Source organism: Arachis stenosperma, chromosome 2, assembly GCF_014773155.1.
Source record: "Arachis stenosperma cultivar V10309 chromosome 2, arast.V10309.gnm1.PFL2, whole genome shotgun sequence".
Taxonomy (NCBI): domain Eukaryota; kingdom Viridiplantae; phylum Streptophyta; class Magnoliopsida; order Fabales; family Fabaceae; genus Arachis; species Arachis stenosperma.
Window position 1 is genome coordinate 97,351,620 of NC_080378.1, and position 17,098 is coordinate 97,368,717.

General features: G+C 32.7%; 3 protein-coding genes across 3 annotated transcripts; all 3 read right to left on the minus strand.

Moving 5' to 3' along the window:
- Nucleotides 1–4,490: 4,490 nt before the first annotated feature.
- LOC130961443 (universal stress protein PHOS32-like) lies at nucleotides 4,491–6,224 on the minus strand. Its single transcript, XM_057887338.1, has 4 exons — nucleotides 5,876–6,224; nucleotides 5,675–5,784; nucleotides 5,455–5,573; nucleotides 4,491–4,806 (listed from the first exon to the last, which is right to left on the minus strand). Exons 1-4 carry the CDS (start codon nucleotides 6,048–6,050, stop codon nucleotides 4,716–4,718), a joined length of 495 nt encoding a protein of 164 aa, XP_057743321.1. The 5' UTR covers nucleotides 6,051–6,224; the 3' UTR covers nucleotides 4,491–4,715.
- Nucleotides 6,225–8,164: 1,940 nt separating this feature from the next.
- Nucleotides 8,165–8,611, minus strand: LOC130963228 (protein WHAT'S THIS FACTOR 9, mitochondrial-like). Its single transcript, XM_057889364.1, has one exon. It carries the CDS (start codon nucleotides 8,609–8,611, stop codon nucleotides 8,165–8,167), a length of 447 nt encoding a protein of 148 aa, XP_057745347.1.
- Nucleotides 8,612–12,761: 4,150 nt separating this feature from the next.
- Nucleotides 12,762–14,697, minus strand: LOC130963229 (serine/threonine-protein phosphatase 7 long form homolog). Its single transcript, XM_057889365.1, has 5 exons — nucleotides 14,626–14,697; nucleotides 13,570–14,312; nucleotides 13,367–13,454; nucleotides 13,231–13,276; nucleotides 12,762–13,159 (listed from the first exon to the last, which is right to left on the minus strand). The coding sequence occupies exons 1-5, from the start codon at nucleotides 14,695–14,697 to the stop codon at nucleotides 12,762–12,764; spliced, it is 1,347 nt and encodes a 448-aa protein (XP_057745348.1).
- Nucleotides 14,698–17,098: the final 2,401 nt, after the last annotated feature.

The following is a 17,098-nucleotide window of genomic DNA, read 5'->3' on the forward strand; positions in this document are numbered from 1 at the left end:
TCTAATATAATTTTGATTTCAATTGAAAATTAGATGAAAAATTGTCTTGATTAAATCTGCATTTATTTTGTATAAAAACATGTTTACTTTGTGTTAGAAAAATATAATTTTTTTATTTAACATAGTCTTTTTTTAATTTGATAAGGATATAACTACGTTTTAAAAGCGTGGCAATAAAGTCACATCTAGGAACACGATTTAAAAAGCGTGACTATAATTTACATCTAAGTACGTTTAAAAAATGTAGCTATATGTCCACCAGAGAGCACATTTAGAAAACGTGGGTGGCAAACGGGCCTAAATCCGCCGGGCCGGCCCGCGTAACCCGCTAAAAAAGGCGGGCTGGGCTGAAAAATCGGGACCGCCAAATAGCAAAAGCCCGCCTAACCCGCACCGCTTAAACCGCGGGTTTTGGCGGGCTTTGGCGGGGCGGGGCGGGCTTCCCCGCCGGGCTAAGGTTTTTATTAGTGAGGGGGTATTTTTGCAATTTTTTTGCCAATACCTAACTTTTCCCAACCTAACTTACAAGAGTATGAAGATAAAAGTTGAGTGTTTTGAATTATGTTTATGTTATTTTGGAGACAATATTTATAATTATGTTTTGGATTATATTTATTTTGCTTTGGAGAGAATATTTATACTTATATTTTGAATGAAAATTTGGTTTATAATTATATTTATTAGATATTTATAATTACAAAGACTTTAATGTTTGTGAATATAAAAAATATAATTTTTTATGCCATTAGAAATTATAAATTTATTAATATGGTTGTGAAATTATATATTACTTAGTAGTTAATAGTAAAAAAAAAAAAAAAAGAGGAGCTTTGGCGGGCTTAGCCCGCCAGCCCGCCAGCCCGCAGTTAGGCGGGGCGGGCTAGGATTCTAGGACCGCTTTACTAGGCGGGGCGGGGCGGGCTTCTGGCGGGGCGGGGCGGGCTTCCCCGCTTGCCACCCCTAAACGTGGCTATAGGGTTATACATATAGCCACACTTTAAAGTGTAACAATAGGTAATAGCATGGTAACAAAGTAAGTGTGCCGATAGAACAACAAACACGCTTGCATATGTGATCCTTGCAAAAGCGTGATCAATGCTAAAAAAGCAAGATTAAAAGCTGTGGCTACGCTTTTTCTCATTTTATAGCACGCTTTAAAAGCATGGTAAAATGTAAATTTTCTTGTTGTGTTTATTTATTTATTATTATTGTATTCAATATGGAACTCCGTCTGCCCATAATTGAAGGGTGAAGCATTCTAATAAGGTTTTTTTTTTTTTTACCAATCTACCACTGATTTTAGAATTCATTACTAAATTATTATTATTTTAAAATATATTACCGAATTGTTACCCTTTTGTCATAGGATTCAAACAGAAAATTTGAGGGATAAAAAACAATTTGACTATCACTAAATCAGGCTACTTCTTATATATATTATGTTTTATTTTTAAATATATTATATTTGTTTAGTTTTTATTTTATTTTATATTCACTTTATTAATTATTTTTTAATCATACAAAATTATTAAAATAAATATTAAATTTTATCAAAAGTCTATAAATTAAAAAGTAACTATTTTAAGATTAATAAAAGTAGGATAAAATATACTTTTTGTCACTAAAGTTTGTTAAAAGTTTCAAAAATACTTCAAAGTTTTATTTTGTTTCAATTTTGTCCCAAAAATTTTTGATTTGCATCAAATATACCATTGACAACTAAATTTTAAAAAATTTAGGACTAATTCAATAATAATGTATCATAAATATGTTTGATATTTTGTGTTAAAAATTGTTTTTGTGAAGTTATTTCTGAATTGGTCATAATTTTTTAAAAAAATTAACCGTTAGGGATAAATTTGATACAAATCTAAAACTTAAGACAAAATTGAAATAAAATAAAATTTAGGAATATTTTAAAAACTTTTAACAAACTTTAAAGATAAAAATATATACTTTATCTATAAAAGTATTTTTGTTTACTTTTTATAAATATTTAGTAAAAGTTTATTTTAAAAACTTTTTATAATTAAAAAATAATTAATTTAAGAAAGAGTGAATAAAATAAAAATAAAAATTAAATAAATACAAAATAATATTCAATTGAATGTTTTAGATTATATATTAATTAAAAAATATAATATATGGTTATGTAATATATTTTTAAAAAAACATAATATATAACAAAAAGCAGTTTGGTCTAGTGGTGATTAAGCTGCTCTTATCCTTTAAGTCTCCTATTTAAATCCATGTGATAATTTGATAATTAATTCTAGAAATAATGACAAATAGGTAAAAGAGCATTCTAATAAAATAAGTCAGTTTTTATTGTGCTTCAAAAATTATTTCACCCATTTTAAAATAATTATCAATTTCTTTAAAATTGTATATTGAGTTAATGCATCTAAACAATATATCATTTTAAATGTATTAATTCTTTAACATGTCATTTTATATCCACGTTGATAATATTTTTTAAAAAAAATATTATTTATATACTAAAATTAGTCATTATGCATGTGTTTATTTATAAATATATATTATTTAATTTATTTTCAATACATATTTTATATTTTAAAATATATTTTATATTAGTGATTAATTTTAGTATCTAATTTTACTATATATCTAATTTTTTAAAATAAATACAATATAATTTAGTATTAATAATTTTCACTAATTTGACCTACCAAACTATCGTACATTAGATCTTTTTATATTATGGCAAATTCTGTGTTGCCTATAATTTTAGTGTCGAAATTGCCGAACTTGCCTTTTATGGTAAGTTTTAAATATTAAAAATTTATTTATTTTTATATTTTCTAATTTAAATATTTATTTTTATCTCTTTTTAGTAAGTTAGGCAAATGTATATAAACACCATAGCATAGCATGCACCTTATATTATAATTAAGATATGATAAAACATCGCCATTGAACTTGCATTAAAAAGAATAAAGAAATAAAAAAATGAGCTCACACTCAAGATGGCCCCTTTCTTGTTGTGAAGACACATATAACAATTATTTGTATCATATGAATATAAAAAAATCTTATAAATACAAAAAATAAATCACTAAACTAATTATATATATTTGTGTATATTTATATATATTATTTTACATGACACTAAAAAAAAAGGATAAGAGTATATGTTGTTTTATATATTTTTTTAACAATAATAATTAATCACAAGAATAATCAGATATTTTACAGCAAAATAATGAAACCTATCATAACATTATAATCAAGTATTTTTTTTTTTTCATAACGAAACCAATCATAACAATATAATCAAGTATTGTATGTTCAGAATTAGATTTACTTTACCTAAACAAAATTGGTAGGGGTGAACGCGAATTGGATTAAATATGGCAAAAATTTCGATTTGATTTACACTAAAATTATCGAATCGGATCGAATTCAATATCCGCAGTTTTTTAGTTTAGATCGGATCGGATATATTCGCAAAATATAAAATTATTTTTTAAAGGTTTAGTGTGTAAATCCAATCTGATAACCTAAATAATTAAATCTATATCCGTAACTTTTAGATCAGATTTAGATAAATATTGTGAATATACGGATTAAATTCGATCCATAAATACCCTTAAAAATAATTGAGAGATGTGTAGGAACGAACACCAAACTATTGTTGATATTCTCTTACTCCAAACTCATTATTGTTCGAAAAACCAGAAAGGGTGGTATTTGTAAAGCAACTCCAACCTTCATATCAAAAAAATATTCGAGGTGAAAATAGGATAATAATGTGGGAACTTTTACGTATACGATATACTGATATTTAAGTAATTTTTAATCTTTAATTTTAATTATAAAAATATATATAATATATATAATTAAGATCATTGGTTAACATTTATTAAAATACTAATATATCGGTATACCTAAAAGTTTTTCAATAATATGAATGTCATACTGTAAAATCATTTCGAAAGGTTAGTAGTTCTCCTATTATATATTTCGCCTTTTAAAAGGTGATAAATTTGTGTTTTTTATATTTTTAATTTTATCTATTTATTTAATTGTAATCGAGTCGGTCGATTTAACTAAACTCCATTTAAGATTCTGTCGTTGCTAATTAGTTATTACATATATAAGACGAGATTCAAAATATTAACACTTGATTAAGCAGATAAATAAACTACCACTGGATTAATCAAATTGGTTTAATGACCCAATAGTTAACCAGTTTAGTTCACACAAAAATTATGATAACTGTTTTAAAACTTTATATATAAATGTAACGTGTTTTTTTTTTTTTTCAACGCACATGAGAAGATATACTCCAGAATATAGAATTACCTAAATATTTTGTCGTAATTTTTGCTGTGTTGATTTGGTTTGGTCAAGTCGTAATTTGTTAATAGAGATATCACAATCCGCCAAAACCAAACGGTGTCAAAAGTCAAAAACCCAAATCTGCAAGTTCTTTCAGCCACTACGCCCATTTTTTCAACAATCCAACATGGCACACAAATTACCTTATTTCCTTCGATATAGTCAAGGATTGAAACTTAAAACAATATACCATCATGTCATTTTATACTCTCAACCCTTACCTTTGAAAACAAAAAACACTTGAAAAACAGAATATGATGATCCAATAGAATAGAGCTCAAGTACAATGCAAGAAACAGGTCATTATAAATATAAATAAATAAGTGCCATGTTCCTTCAAATATGGGTCATCTTCACTTGCTGGTGCTGTTAGATTCCTTGACAATTGTTACAGGGCAAGGAGCATGGGTTGCTACAAAGTTGCTGACACTTCCCAATATGATCCTATATATTATTGTTTCAGGTTCACAAAAATAAATGTCAATGAATATTGTAATCAATAGGTATGATTATTCAAATTCTCATCAGTCTTATAATCACAATTCAATATGTTAGGAGAAAACAATAAAAATTAAAAATAGATCAAAACTGAAAGATGTTGCTCGCCCAAAAGCAAAAATAGAGTCAAATTAAAAAGTCTATTAATAATTTAGAATTTTAATACATTAATTTAATGTATTTAAACAAATTATGTTTAAATACAATAAATTAAATGCACTAGCATTTGAAAGTAAAAAATATTTTAAAACAATTTGAGATCAAGTAGTAATAAATATCAAATTGATTAAATATCTTCTCTTTCTCAAAATAAATGTCATTTTAATTTTTAGGTTTATTGAAGAATTAGTATAGTTAGGTACCTTCTAATTTTAGATACATTAGGCACAGAAATACTTTAAAAACAAAAGAGGAAGCTACAAAAAACTAGGAGGAAAAACCTATGCATGATTTCCATTGCTGTAATAATTCTCATTCCAGTGGAGTCTAAAGAGTTTAAATCAAGGAGTATTCAAAAATAAAAGAAAAACAAGGAGGAAAAAATTAAAAATAAATAAATAAATAAATAAGGAAAGAAAAGGAAGAAGTAGGAACCTTTTGATTGTGCTGAGACCCCTGCTTCCCATAACAATAGAATCCAGCTTCAGATCTTCAACAGCATCCAAAAGTTTCTCTCTGGCATCACCATAGTACAACTTTGTAACAATGTTCACCTAAATCAAATGAAATTTCATTCATAATTTGCCAAAAACATGTGCATCCCATTAACAATCAATGTCCTAAAATTGATTTTAGAAAAAAAAAAATAAGGAACCTCTTTTTGTCTGGAAGCAGTGTCAAGCAAATCGAGAACCTCAATATCAATTTGGACACCATACTTCTTCATAACCTCTGGCTCTCTAAACTCTTTCAAAGGAATAAGAGCTTCAAAAAAAAAAAGGATCATAGTCAAAATCAGATTAGATTAGATTAGATCAGATCATAAGAGAACAAAGAAGAACATTAGGGTACTCACGAGAACCAGATTTGGCCCAAAGCTTGGTGCGAGATTCATCAAGATCATTAGGGTTAATGTGGATTATATAAAAGGTGTCACCTTTATCAGCCAAATTCTCAAGTGCCCAACTTAGAGCATTCTTGCTGCTATTGGAAAAGTCCATAGCCACACCAATTTTCCTATCTTTCACCATGATGATATCTTTCTTAGGTTCTCAACTTGTGTACAAACAAAGTTGAACAAATAACAAACAGCTTCAAAGGATGAGTGGAACTTGGTTTAATGAAACATGAGATTCTAAACCTAAGATAACTTCAAGAGAGAAGTAGAGTTTTGTTGCAGATAGCATAAGATGGCGAATTTTATTTACAGTTCCATAGGGACAGAGATATATAGTATATTCGTTAAAAATATTTGTTTAACACATGTAAAAGAAAAAAAAAATCGAATTTCAATATTTATTTCAAGTTGGATTATATTTCTTACATTGTAAAGTATTTAATTTAATAATTTAATTTTGATGTATTATTAATATAAAATTGTTTTATATGTATATCTAATTTTATAATATTACATTAATAAAAATAATATTATATTAATAAAATTAATTATTTTTTATATTAATTATATGAATAATTATTTAAAAAAATAGTTATGATTATACAGGTGTGTAAATTATTGAATAAAAATTAAAATTTTAATTAAATTTATTTGTCTGTATGCAATATGTTCTGATATTAGTGAAAAAATTTAAAATTCAATTACTGTTATTTTAAAAATTATATAAATACAAATATTTGATTATATAAAGGCATAAAACTTTTGATACTTTAAACTCTTAACAAATAAGGAGTTATTATGTCTCGGATTTGGTTAGTGAGAAACAACGCAATAGAAACGTATGAGTTAAGCCTCAAGAAGATGAAAACATACGGTACTGACACAGCACATACCAACAGAGAATATAATCTAATTAAGAAAAAGAACAAAATCGGATAGTGATTTAAATATTCAAAGAGATAAAATAAAATATTATTTCAAAATTATTAATTTATTTTAATATATTTTTATTTTTATTTATTTAATTATTAAATTAAGTTTTATGTTTATAGGTTTTAGAATTTTTTTAATATTAAAATGGAAATAAAAATTTAAAAAATAAGTTAAAATTGAATACAAAATTCTACTTTTACTTAATTTTTTGATATAACGAAAAAAAAAAGAATTTCTCAACTTAATTTACTCACGTTATAGTTTAAAAATTAAATTAAAAAAATTCTCCAACTTTTACCTAATTTTCTATACAACAAGAGATAAATTCACTTAACTTTACTCGTTTATGTCATAGTCACAAAATCAAAAAAAAAAATACTTTAACATCTTTAATTATTTAACACTATAACTACAATAGCTAATAAGATATTTGTAATTTTTTATTAAATTAAAAAAATCTTAAAATTTATAAATATAAAATTTAATTTAATAGTTAAATAAATAAAAAATTAAAATATATCAAAATAAATTAATAAATTTTAAATAATATTTAATATTTTCATATTATAAACATTTGAAACATGAAAAACAATAATTATTGTGTGGAGGACTGGAGGTGCTGGTTTATTTTCTAAGGGTTGTACCTCTCACTACAACCGTTCGTTTGGTGTGATGAACGTGATGATTAACCATCAAATTCTTAAAATGAATCAGGGCCGTTAATTGTTTAGGTTATGTGTGATGACTTTGCTTGACGCAAAGTAAATACATTGGCGTAACGCATTAAAATAAACCAAATCCTTGATTAAAGAAACATAACAATACGAGAACACGGAGAAAAACCATGTTATGTTGTTGGTTTCTATATTACATCATGTGATATGCTTTGCTGGACGATTTGCATGAAACTTAACCCCATGGTTTTTATGTTTATTTTATGAGTAAAGGACATTTTCGTTTCTGACCTTTTTTTTTGTAGATATTTTCGTCCTCAAGGAATGGAAAATACATTCAAGTTTTTCATTTTCGAAAAATGTGGACATTTCAATCCTTCCGTCGAATTCAAGCGTTTGGACGGGACGAAAAAGTTTGACCTGGCAGAGGTGGCGCTGACCTGGCCGTTATGGAGGCCACGTGACAGGGAATATTTCGAAACAGGACATATAAGTCCCTGGAGACAAAAACGACGCCGTTTTTGTAACCTCCCACAATCTTTCAAATTTCTCTGCCCTTTTCTTCTTCCTTCGTCATTTTTCCCTTCTATTCTTCTTCCTCGGCCCCTGCCTCCATCACCGCCGCACAGCCGCGCCTCCGTCAGCCACCATCAACGCCGGCGACCTCCTCCTTCCTCTCTTTTGAGTAACTGTTGGCCCTGTGAGCGATCTTCAATCTCATACCCATTAATGGATTCTTCCTAATCAGGACAACCTTTCCGGATAATAGATCTTCGATGCTACAAACATCAAAATAATCAGGATAATCGGCCAAAAGAGTCTTCACATAATCATGAGAAAGACCCAGATCCCATTTTAGCTTCTCAGTTACATAAAGTGGCAATTTTTCCATACCAGCAAGCATCAGAAGCCTTGCAATCCTATGAACAATGTCTACACGGTTAATGAGACATTTGTGGATATCCATTTTTTCTTTGTGTAGGCATAAAGCATGAGGTGTGAGCTTAACATGTGGAGGGAAGCCACGGTCTGGTTGGAATTGCATGAAAATACAATGATACTTGTCTATAAATTTGGTGATTGTCATCGAAAGGTTGAGGGGTTCTTTCAACAGAGAAGCATTGTATAAGGGAAGGGATTTGGAAGTAGATGAAACTATTTCATTCTTGAAGGAAATGACCTGTTTAAAATCTTTCTCTTTAAGGATTGCATTCAACTATGTTGACCAAAGGACAAAACGTCCAGCACAAACTTTTGTGCCATTCAACTATGTTCTATTTTAATAGAATGTTATAGCATTGCCTAATCCACTGGAATAAGGCTTAATTGTTTTTGTCAACTGTGTTCAATTAAACCCTAATCTACTCAAATTGTGTAAACATAACCTACAGAAGAATTCTCAAATTATAGGAAAATTGCAACAGGTGAAGGGAGTGGATCAAGTCAAGCTGTAAGGGTCATATGTGTAGTTAAAATATTTAGTATGACCGTTAGCAACATCACAACATCCCCTTCCCAATGCAGCAAACAAAACTTTTTTGAAATTCGACAGCATCTTAGTAGTACATAGTACATTTTCCAAAGTCAAACAAACAATGAATTCAACAGTCAATTATAGGTAGAGAGTGTAGATCAAATAATCAAATCTCACTTAATCAAAATTGAAGTTCAATATGCATTAACAACTCAATATCACTAAGCAAGAACAAAAACAAGTAACATGAACCATAATCAAGCATAGTGAAAACCAAGTAGCACAATCAACATAAGTACAGCACAATGGCTTGAATCAAATGAATTAGCTCATTTTAAAACAGAGATGTGGCATCAGACAGCAAAATGAGCACATAAGAGTTCATTCTTAACCAAAACAGGCAATGAGAATTTACACAGCAGCAGTGTAAAACATCAGTCTCAACAATTTTCATTAACTAACCCTAATCCTAACAACTCAAGAACAATTGAACAAACTAAATATAATGAACTACAAACAGTGATTGCACAGATAGCAGCATTAAGCAAGCAAGACCTAATCCACTATCCACGCCAGATTCTCTAACAACCTAATGTAACTAACTAATCTAACCAAATTGAAATTAGCTAAACAAAACTAACTAAACAATATTAATTAACTAATTGCAATAACAGAGTGAATTAAACAGAGAGAAAGAAGACCTGGAAAGCATAGGGATGGTAATGAGAGAGAGAGGAAATGATGGTTGGGCCCTAGTAGCGACGGTGATGTGCCAGTAGAGAGGCGGCGGTGCGGCGGCAGTGAGTCGCTGAGAAGGTTGTCGCGGACGAACGGTGGGTTATAGGAGGGTGAGAAGAGAGAGAGACTAATGTGAGTAAGGGAGTGAGAAAGGGAAGAAGACGTGAAAATAGAGGAAGGAGGAGGTCACCGGCGTTGATGGTGACTGAATGAGGCGCCGCTGTACGGCAGTGATGGAGGCAGGGGCCAATGAAGAAGAATGGAAGGAAAAAAAGACGAAGGAAGAAGAAAAGGCAGAGAAATTCGAAACAGGATTGGGGGAGGTTACAAAAACGGCGTCGTTTTCGTCTCCAGGGACTTATATGCCCTGTTACGAAATGTTCCATGCCACCTGGCCTCCGTTACGGCCACCTCAATGTCACCTCTGCCAGCTCATCCTTTTCCGTCCAGTGCAAATGGCTGAATTCAACGGAAGGACATAAATGTCCACGTTTTTCAGGGGTCATGGGCTTTAATGCATTTTCCATTCCTTGAGAACGAAAATGTCCGCGAAAAAAAAGGTCACAGGCGAAAATGTCCTTTACTCTTATTTTATTTATGTATAGTACCGCATGATATGCATGGTATTTTAGATATTAAATGTTGGGCAAATCACTGAAATAAGTCAAGGAGAGCAAAAAATTACACAAATCAGTCAAATCAAAAATTGGTTCATGAATCAACCAGTCTGTGTTTCTATATAGTTCGAATCAACTAATTTGAACTCTATTTACATGTAATTCGAATCATACTAATTCGAACTACACACACACGCACACACCCACTAATTCGAATCAACCTGATTCAAATTACACACACAGTAATTCAAATTAGGGTGATTCGAAATACACACCCAAGCACGCATTCCTAAGTAATTCGAATTACACTAGTTCGAATTATACAGGGCCAGACGTGTATAAATATGGTGTGGACGTGAGTTGATCTCATCAGGGTGAGAAAATGGCTAGTGAGGAGTGTTTTGAAGTGTTGGTTCATCATAGAGGATCGATTAAGAGGAAAACACGATCTGGTGTGAAGTTCACCGATAAGGATCCTCTCAGTATTTTTATGAGGCTTACGACGAGCTATGATGACCTTGTGAATTCTATACTACAGAAACTTGGTCTGCAAGGCATGAAATGGGTTAAGAAGTTATTCTATCGCATTCCGATCTCAGTGCTGCAAGAAATCGTGAAGTATGATTTTTTTTAGGATCGGGAGTAATGAGGACTTGCAGGTCATGTTTCATTGTCGTCGGCAGTTTCCGAAGGTTAGGACACTTAAGCTGTTGGCGAAGTTAGTTGATGTGGTATCTAGCTCGGGGGGTTCAAACCGGAATACCCACACTATAGGCACGGTAGTCGGTTCAAGCTCCAGACCTGTTGGTGCATCTCTGTCCGTCCCTGTGAATGAACCTCCGATCGAGCCTGTCGCCTTCCCGTCATTCGCTGTTGATCTCAGCTGTAGTGGAGGCGGAGAGGTTGGAATAGGGGATATTGTGCCGACTTCTTTACAGTGTGCCGCACCGACTGGTTTGGACGATGCATTACTGGACGATGTTGACGACGATGATGTGGAGCCGGATATCATTGCTGATGACAGTGGCGATGATATTGGAGCGAGTGAGCCAGCTGGGGCTGGAGGTGGTTCTAGCTCTGGCACACAGCAGTACCCTCTGCACTTTTCAACTTTGAACTTGGATGCCATGAGACAGGAGGGGGTTCCTGGGGAGCCTGCTGGATTTGGTGCTAGAGATGGCCAAGGGTCTGCAGGTCTGACAGAGTTTCAGGTTGGTCAGCAGTTTCAGGATAAAGATGAGGCTGTGTTAAGTGTAAAGACGTATAGCATCCGACGCAGGGTACAGTACAAGGTGGTGGAGTCTGACTATCGCCGGTATGTTGGAAAGTGTTCTGAGTTTGGAAATGGGTGCACATAGTTGATTAGGCTAAGTCTCCAGCAGCGCAAGGGTATTTGGGAGGTAAAACGGTACAACAGACCACATAAGTGTCTCGCGACGTCCATCTCTAGCGACCACAGGAGTCTGGATTATCATGTGATTTCGGCATTCATCATGCCAATGGTTAGAGCTGATGCATCCGTCAGCATCAAGTTGCTTCTGAATGCGACGGTGGCACACTTTGGGTTCAGGCCGACCTATAGGAGGGTTTGGTTGGCGAAGCAGAAGGCCGTTGCCCACATCTATGGTGATTGGGATGAGTCGTACAACGAGCTCCCGCGGTGGGTGTTAAGAGTTCAGTTAACGATGACTGGTACTGTTACAGTCCTTAGGACGAGTCCTGTTCGAGTTGGGTGCCAGGTCGACGACTCGCAAGCTTATTTTCACCGACTCTTCTGGATGTTTCCACCATGCATTGAGGCATTCCGGCATTGCAAGTCCTTGGTGAGTATTGACGGCACCCATCTGTATGGCAAGTATGGGGGTACGTTGCTCGTTGCGATTGCACAGGACGGGAACTCCAACATACTGCTTGTTGCATTTGAACCAGGTGTATCGTCTTAGCTCCGTGTTCAGTGTATACCGGATGGGGTTCACACCTCCCATCCTCGAGGGTTTTTGGCCACCGTACGATGGGCCGACAGTGATACCGGACCCCACCAAGAGGCGTGCAAGTGAGGGACGTCATAGGTCCACTAGGATACAGACTACTATGGACGAGGTGGATCTGAACAGGCCGAAGAAATGTGGTCTCTGTAGGCATCCAGGACACACACGTCGGAGTTGTCCACAGGTCGGAGGACCAAGGCACACTGGGGGAGATGAGTAGGTGTATTGTTAGCTTAATTACTATCTTATTACCACTTTTGTATTTAGATTCCATCGTTTTTGGGTTTGTTACTTGAAGTTGTTAAGTATGAAACTTTGTTTAATTTAATGTGATATATTTGACGTGCATACTTAATTACTCAATGTGTTCCGTTTCTTAGGTATACGCTTATGTTACGCTTATACGTCACTCGATGAAATCTACTTAGGCAAAATATGACATAATGTACGTCGATCTGGAACGTCGTCAACACGATCCATCTCAGGCACTTGTTCGGCACCCCTCTGCATCGCCTCGACCGAAATAGGTACGGCTCTCGGATCCCCAAGGTACATCTTAGGTGACAGGAATCTCTTACCATGCTGAACCCACCAATCCAAGAAGTCATGTGAAGGACCTGAGTCTGCCACAACATCAAACCGGAGAACATGATCTGCACGGCTCTCCCAATGCAAATGCCAGAAATGCAAACTATATGGGAACCAACGATCACCACCTCTGCCATCCTTCGACATCAGAAAGTCAATGTTTAGGGCGGGCTGGGGGTGGCGCTGTATTCCACCGAACTGCGGTAGCACCCGATCAATCTGGTGCCACTCTATAATGGTGAAATATATCAATGCCGTCACACACCGCCATAACGCCGTATGACGTGGCTCCAACACCTACGGATGCACAACCTGAAGGACGTCGGGAGAGCCGACATCCAAATAAACTGCAAATACATAGCAACAACGTTAGGCCATACCGTGATGTGAAGTATGAAAGGTTACTTAATTAAAAAAAAAGCGGTTCGTATACTTACATCCCCAGCCTGTAACAGGTCTATCCTCAGCCTCAACATCTGCACTCTAGGTCCCTTCTCGCTGGCAGAAGGGTTGTGACCTGACCATCTGCAACTCACATCGGTGGTATAACAAAAGCAAAATATTACAACATAATATAACATTATAAGCGGACATGGAATAAAATAATTTAAGTCGAAATAGAATAAAACGATAACAGTACCTCGAGGCCAAGGGCCAGCTGAACGTATCATACCCAGCAGGTCTAAACCCAGTAAAGCGCCAGAAGATCCAAGACTGAAGTAGCTGTAACAGACCGGCTAACTTCACAACATATCTGTTGGCCACTCGGCACATGCATTGGTACAACCACGCGAGTGCTGCCGACCCCCAGCTGTAGCCACCCTTATCCTCAAGCCTAACCACGTAGGGTAGCCACCTAATGTGAATACGGTTGCCGGACTTGTCGGCAAACAGCTGAGTGCCTAACAGCATCATGATATAGGCCCGAGCATAACGCCTGACTGTCTCCTCGTCGGCTCCCTCAGGGGACTCTCCAAACGTCTCCTGGAACCAGCTGCAGTTCAGTGCAAACTTCTGGATTTGGTTTGCAGGAGGTAACACACCGAGCAACTCCTGGCAACACACCCAAGCTGGACGGCCACCCTGGATATATGTTTGGAAATCCGTCAAGCAACCATTGACATAACGTCCGTCGACCAGTAATCCCAACTGGTACGCTATGTCCTGCAGTGTGATTGTGCACTCCCCGAACGGCATGTGAAATGTGTGCGTCTCCGGACGCCACTGCTCGACGAAAGCACTGACAAGGGGCTCATCCAATCTGAACCATCTCTCGTTCAGTCTCGCAAGATGGTCTAATCCCGCCATCTGCAAGTACGAAACGTACCTCTCGTCGAGTTGCATGCCCTGCTGCCGTCGCATGCTCGAGATGCACCGCTGAGGCTGCACATATAATGGACCAGATTATTACAACCACTTATAAAATCACTAACAGAAACCACTAACAAAAACCACTAACAAAAACCACTAACATAAACCACTAACAAAACCATTAACATAAATCACTTACAAAACCATTAACATAAATCACTTGCAAAACCACTAACAAAACCACTAACAAAACCACTTGCAAAACTACTAACAAAACCACTAACAAAAACACATACATTGTCACTAACAAAACATAAAAAAAAGTATATAAACAAACGAATAAGTTACTTAATCCTACTTTTAAAAAAAAATATTACGTACTAACCTCGTCGTTGATGACCTCGACTATATGAGCAACTCCATCCAAACGACATAGTCTGTCTGGATTATCCCTCATGGGCTGAATATCCTGCTCGAGCCTTTGTTGGAGCGAATCTGGGTCGTTTTTTCTAGGATTTGGTGGGGTATGATAATGGAAAAGTGGTTCGAATGAAGTTGGTTCGAACTCCTTTTATAGCCGAAGCAAGTGTAATTCGAAACACCCCAATTCAAATTACTACTAGAGCCAAAAAAAGAGTAATTCAAATCAGCCAGATTCGAATTACTTAGAAACGCGTGCTTGGATGTAATTCGAATCAGGTTGATTCGAATTAGTGGGTGTGTGTAGTTCGAATTAGGTTGATTCGAACTATATAGAAATGTCTCTTTGTTGATTCATGAACCAGTTTTTTATTTAACTGATTTGTGTAATTTTTTGCTCTCTTTGACTTATTTCAGTGGTTTACCCTTAAATGTTTTAACTTTTATGTATCACTTTTATACACTATACTTTTGTTCAACCAAAAGAAGAACATATATACTTTTTTATAAATTAAAAATTTATTTAGTATTACAAATTTTTATTAGTTTTCATTATATAAGAAAATATATTATTCTTCATATAAACAAAAAAAAGTATATAATTTTCTTATATTTTTTAAGTAAATTGTTTTTCTGCAAAATTTGAGTTGAATTAGAATGATATTAAAAAATCAAAGTAAATTTTCATGCATTTTTTTTTTTACTTTCAAGTGGGCTAATCATGTCCATCCATTGGACTTGGAAAAAGTTATGTATTTTTTGTTCAGGCTTGTATAATGAAATTTTTAATGGTCGTTATATCTCATTTTACGTGGGTTGTGAAAAATATTAATTAATTTCGTACATAGGTGGTGTGAGTTATGAATAAAAGCCATAGTGCTACTCATTAGTCCATTAAAAGTGATATTAATTTATTAAGTTGAATTGGTATAGCAGTTAATTCACTCATTTATATAAATAAATATTAAACTATTCGAATTCCGCCTAAAGACATAAAAGAAATTAGTAACCAATGTGTGGGGACAATTGTCCTCGTTAAGTTTATAAAACAATAATATATGGAAATAATTGCCCCATTCTTATAATTCATTTGCTCTTCACACTAAAAAAGAATTGTGTGTAAGAAAAATTTGTTATTAAATATTAATAGGATGATAACAATTATTATATTATATATATTTAAAACAAATAATAACAAAAAAATAATAATTCAATTAATTATTTACCTAAAGTCAAATATAACTTTTTAAATATAAATGAGATTATTAGTATTTAGTAGTTTTTTTTATATAATATATATTAATTACTTATTTATTTTTATCATTTCATTTAATTTAGTTTTGGTCTTACATATAATAATTATTTTTGTTGAAAAGTTTTTACCATAAATATTATAAAATATTAATTTTGCAATTAAATGCTAACAAATTATTTAAATATTTACATAAGATAAAAAGAGACATTATCTTATTTATACTTATATAATATATATAAAGAGAATTGTGATTGTTTAATTTAATTTTTTTTCTCACAAAGTCTTTGTTTCTCACATAATTTTTATAAAAATTTAAAATTATTTAATTTGAATTATATTTTTTATAGATTCTTTAATTATTAAATTATATTTTTTTGTCTTATATAAAAAATAATCAATAAAAATATAATTTAACAGATATGAGATACTTAACATCGCACTGATATTAATAATATATGTATCATGTAATAATACCAAAATATTGTAACGAAAAAAATACTTTTAATATAAATTAATATATTTTTTAATGTGTTAATTATATTTATTTATTAAAAACTTGACTACCTAACCTACACTAATATTTAAATATCTAAATATATTGATATTACTTTTCTTATAATTTTTATATATCTCCCTATTATTATAATTTTTTGGTTCAGTTATTGAAAAAAATTCTACAAAAATAAACTTGTGATAGACTTAAAAGTCGCTAGAAATGACGACAGAGTATGTGTTAGTTTGGATGGCTCTTTTTAGTTAAAAAGTAATTTTTTTAATGATATTTTTATTCAATTTAAAACTTATTTAAATACGTCTTAAAAAAAATATTTTTATTAAAAAAGATAAATTATTTGTTTTTCCTAAAAACTAACAATACTTTACTTTTAATAAGACAAACACCAAAAAATGTTTTTAATATTTAAAAATTCTTTTTAAAAAAATAAATATTTTTTTTAAAGCTAATCTAAACTGATCTATCTTTGAAGAAAAATTCCATCCTCTACTTCTATATCTTGTCAATTTATAGAGTATAAGACTAATCTGACCAATTTGATACTGCAAAGAGTCAATTCTAAAGAATTCAAAAAATATATGTTTCCGCCTAATGCAAAAGGTAGATAACTACTACATACATTACAAGCTTCATTCTTTGACGTGTTACATCAAATCGAGATCCTTCGAA

Bases quoted from the DNA above. Each gene is read 5' to 3' on its own strand.
- LOC130961443 (XM_057887338.1), bottom strand. From the start codon at position 6,050: ATGGTGAAAGATAGGAAAATTGGTGTGGCTATGGACTTTTCCAATAGC. The intron at 5,574-5,674 runs GTTCCTTATTTT...CATTTGATTTAG, and splicing joins CTGCTTCCAGACAAAAAGAG to GTGAACATTGTTACAAAGTT. The intron at 4,807-5,454 runs GTTCCTACTTCT...AATAATATATAG, and splicing joins GGTCTCAGCACAATCAAAAG to GATCATATTGGGAAGTGTCA.
- LOC130963228 (XM_057889364.1), bottom strand. From the start codon at position 8,611: ATGACAATCACCAAATTTATAGACAAGTATCATTGTATTTTCATGCAA.
- LOC130963229 (XM_057889365.1), bottom strand. From the start codon at position 14,697: ATGAGGGATAATCCAGACAGACTATGTCGTTTGGATGGAGTTGCTCAT. The intron at 14,313-14,625 runs GTTAGTACGTAA...TTATATGTGCAG, and splicing joins TCGAGGTCATCAACGACGAG to CCTCAGCGGTGCATCTCGAG. The intron at 13,160-13,230 runs GTAGGTGTTGGA...TCACCATTATAG, and splicing joins GTCCTTCAGGTTGTGCATCC to AGTGGCACCAGATTGATCGG.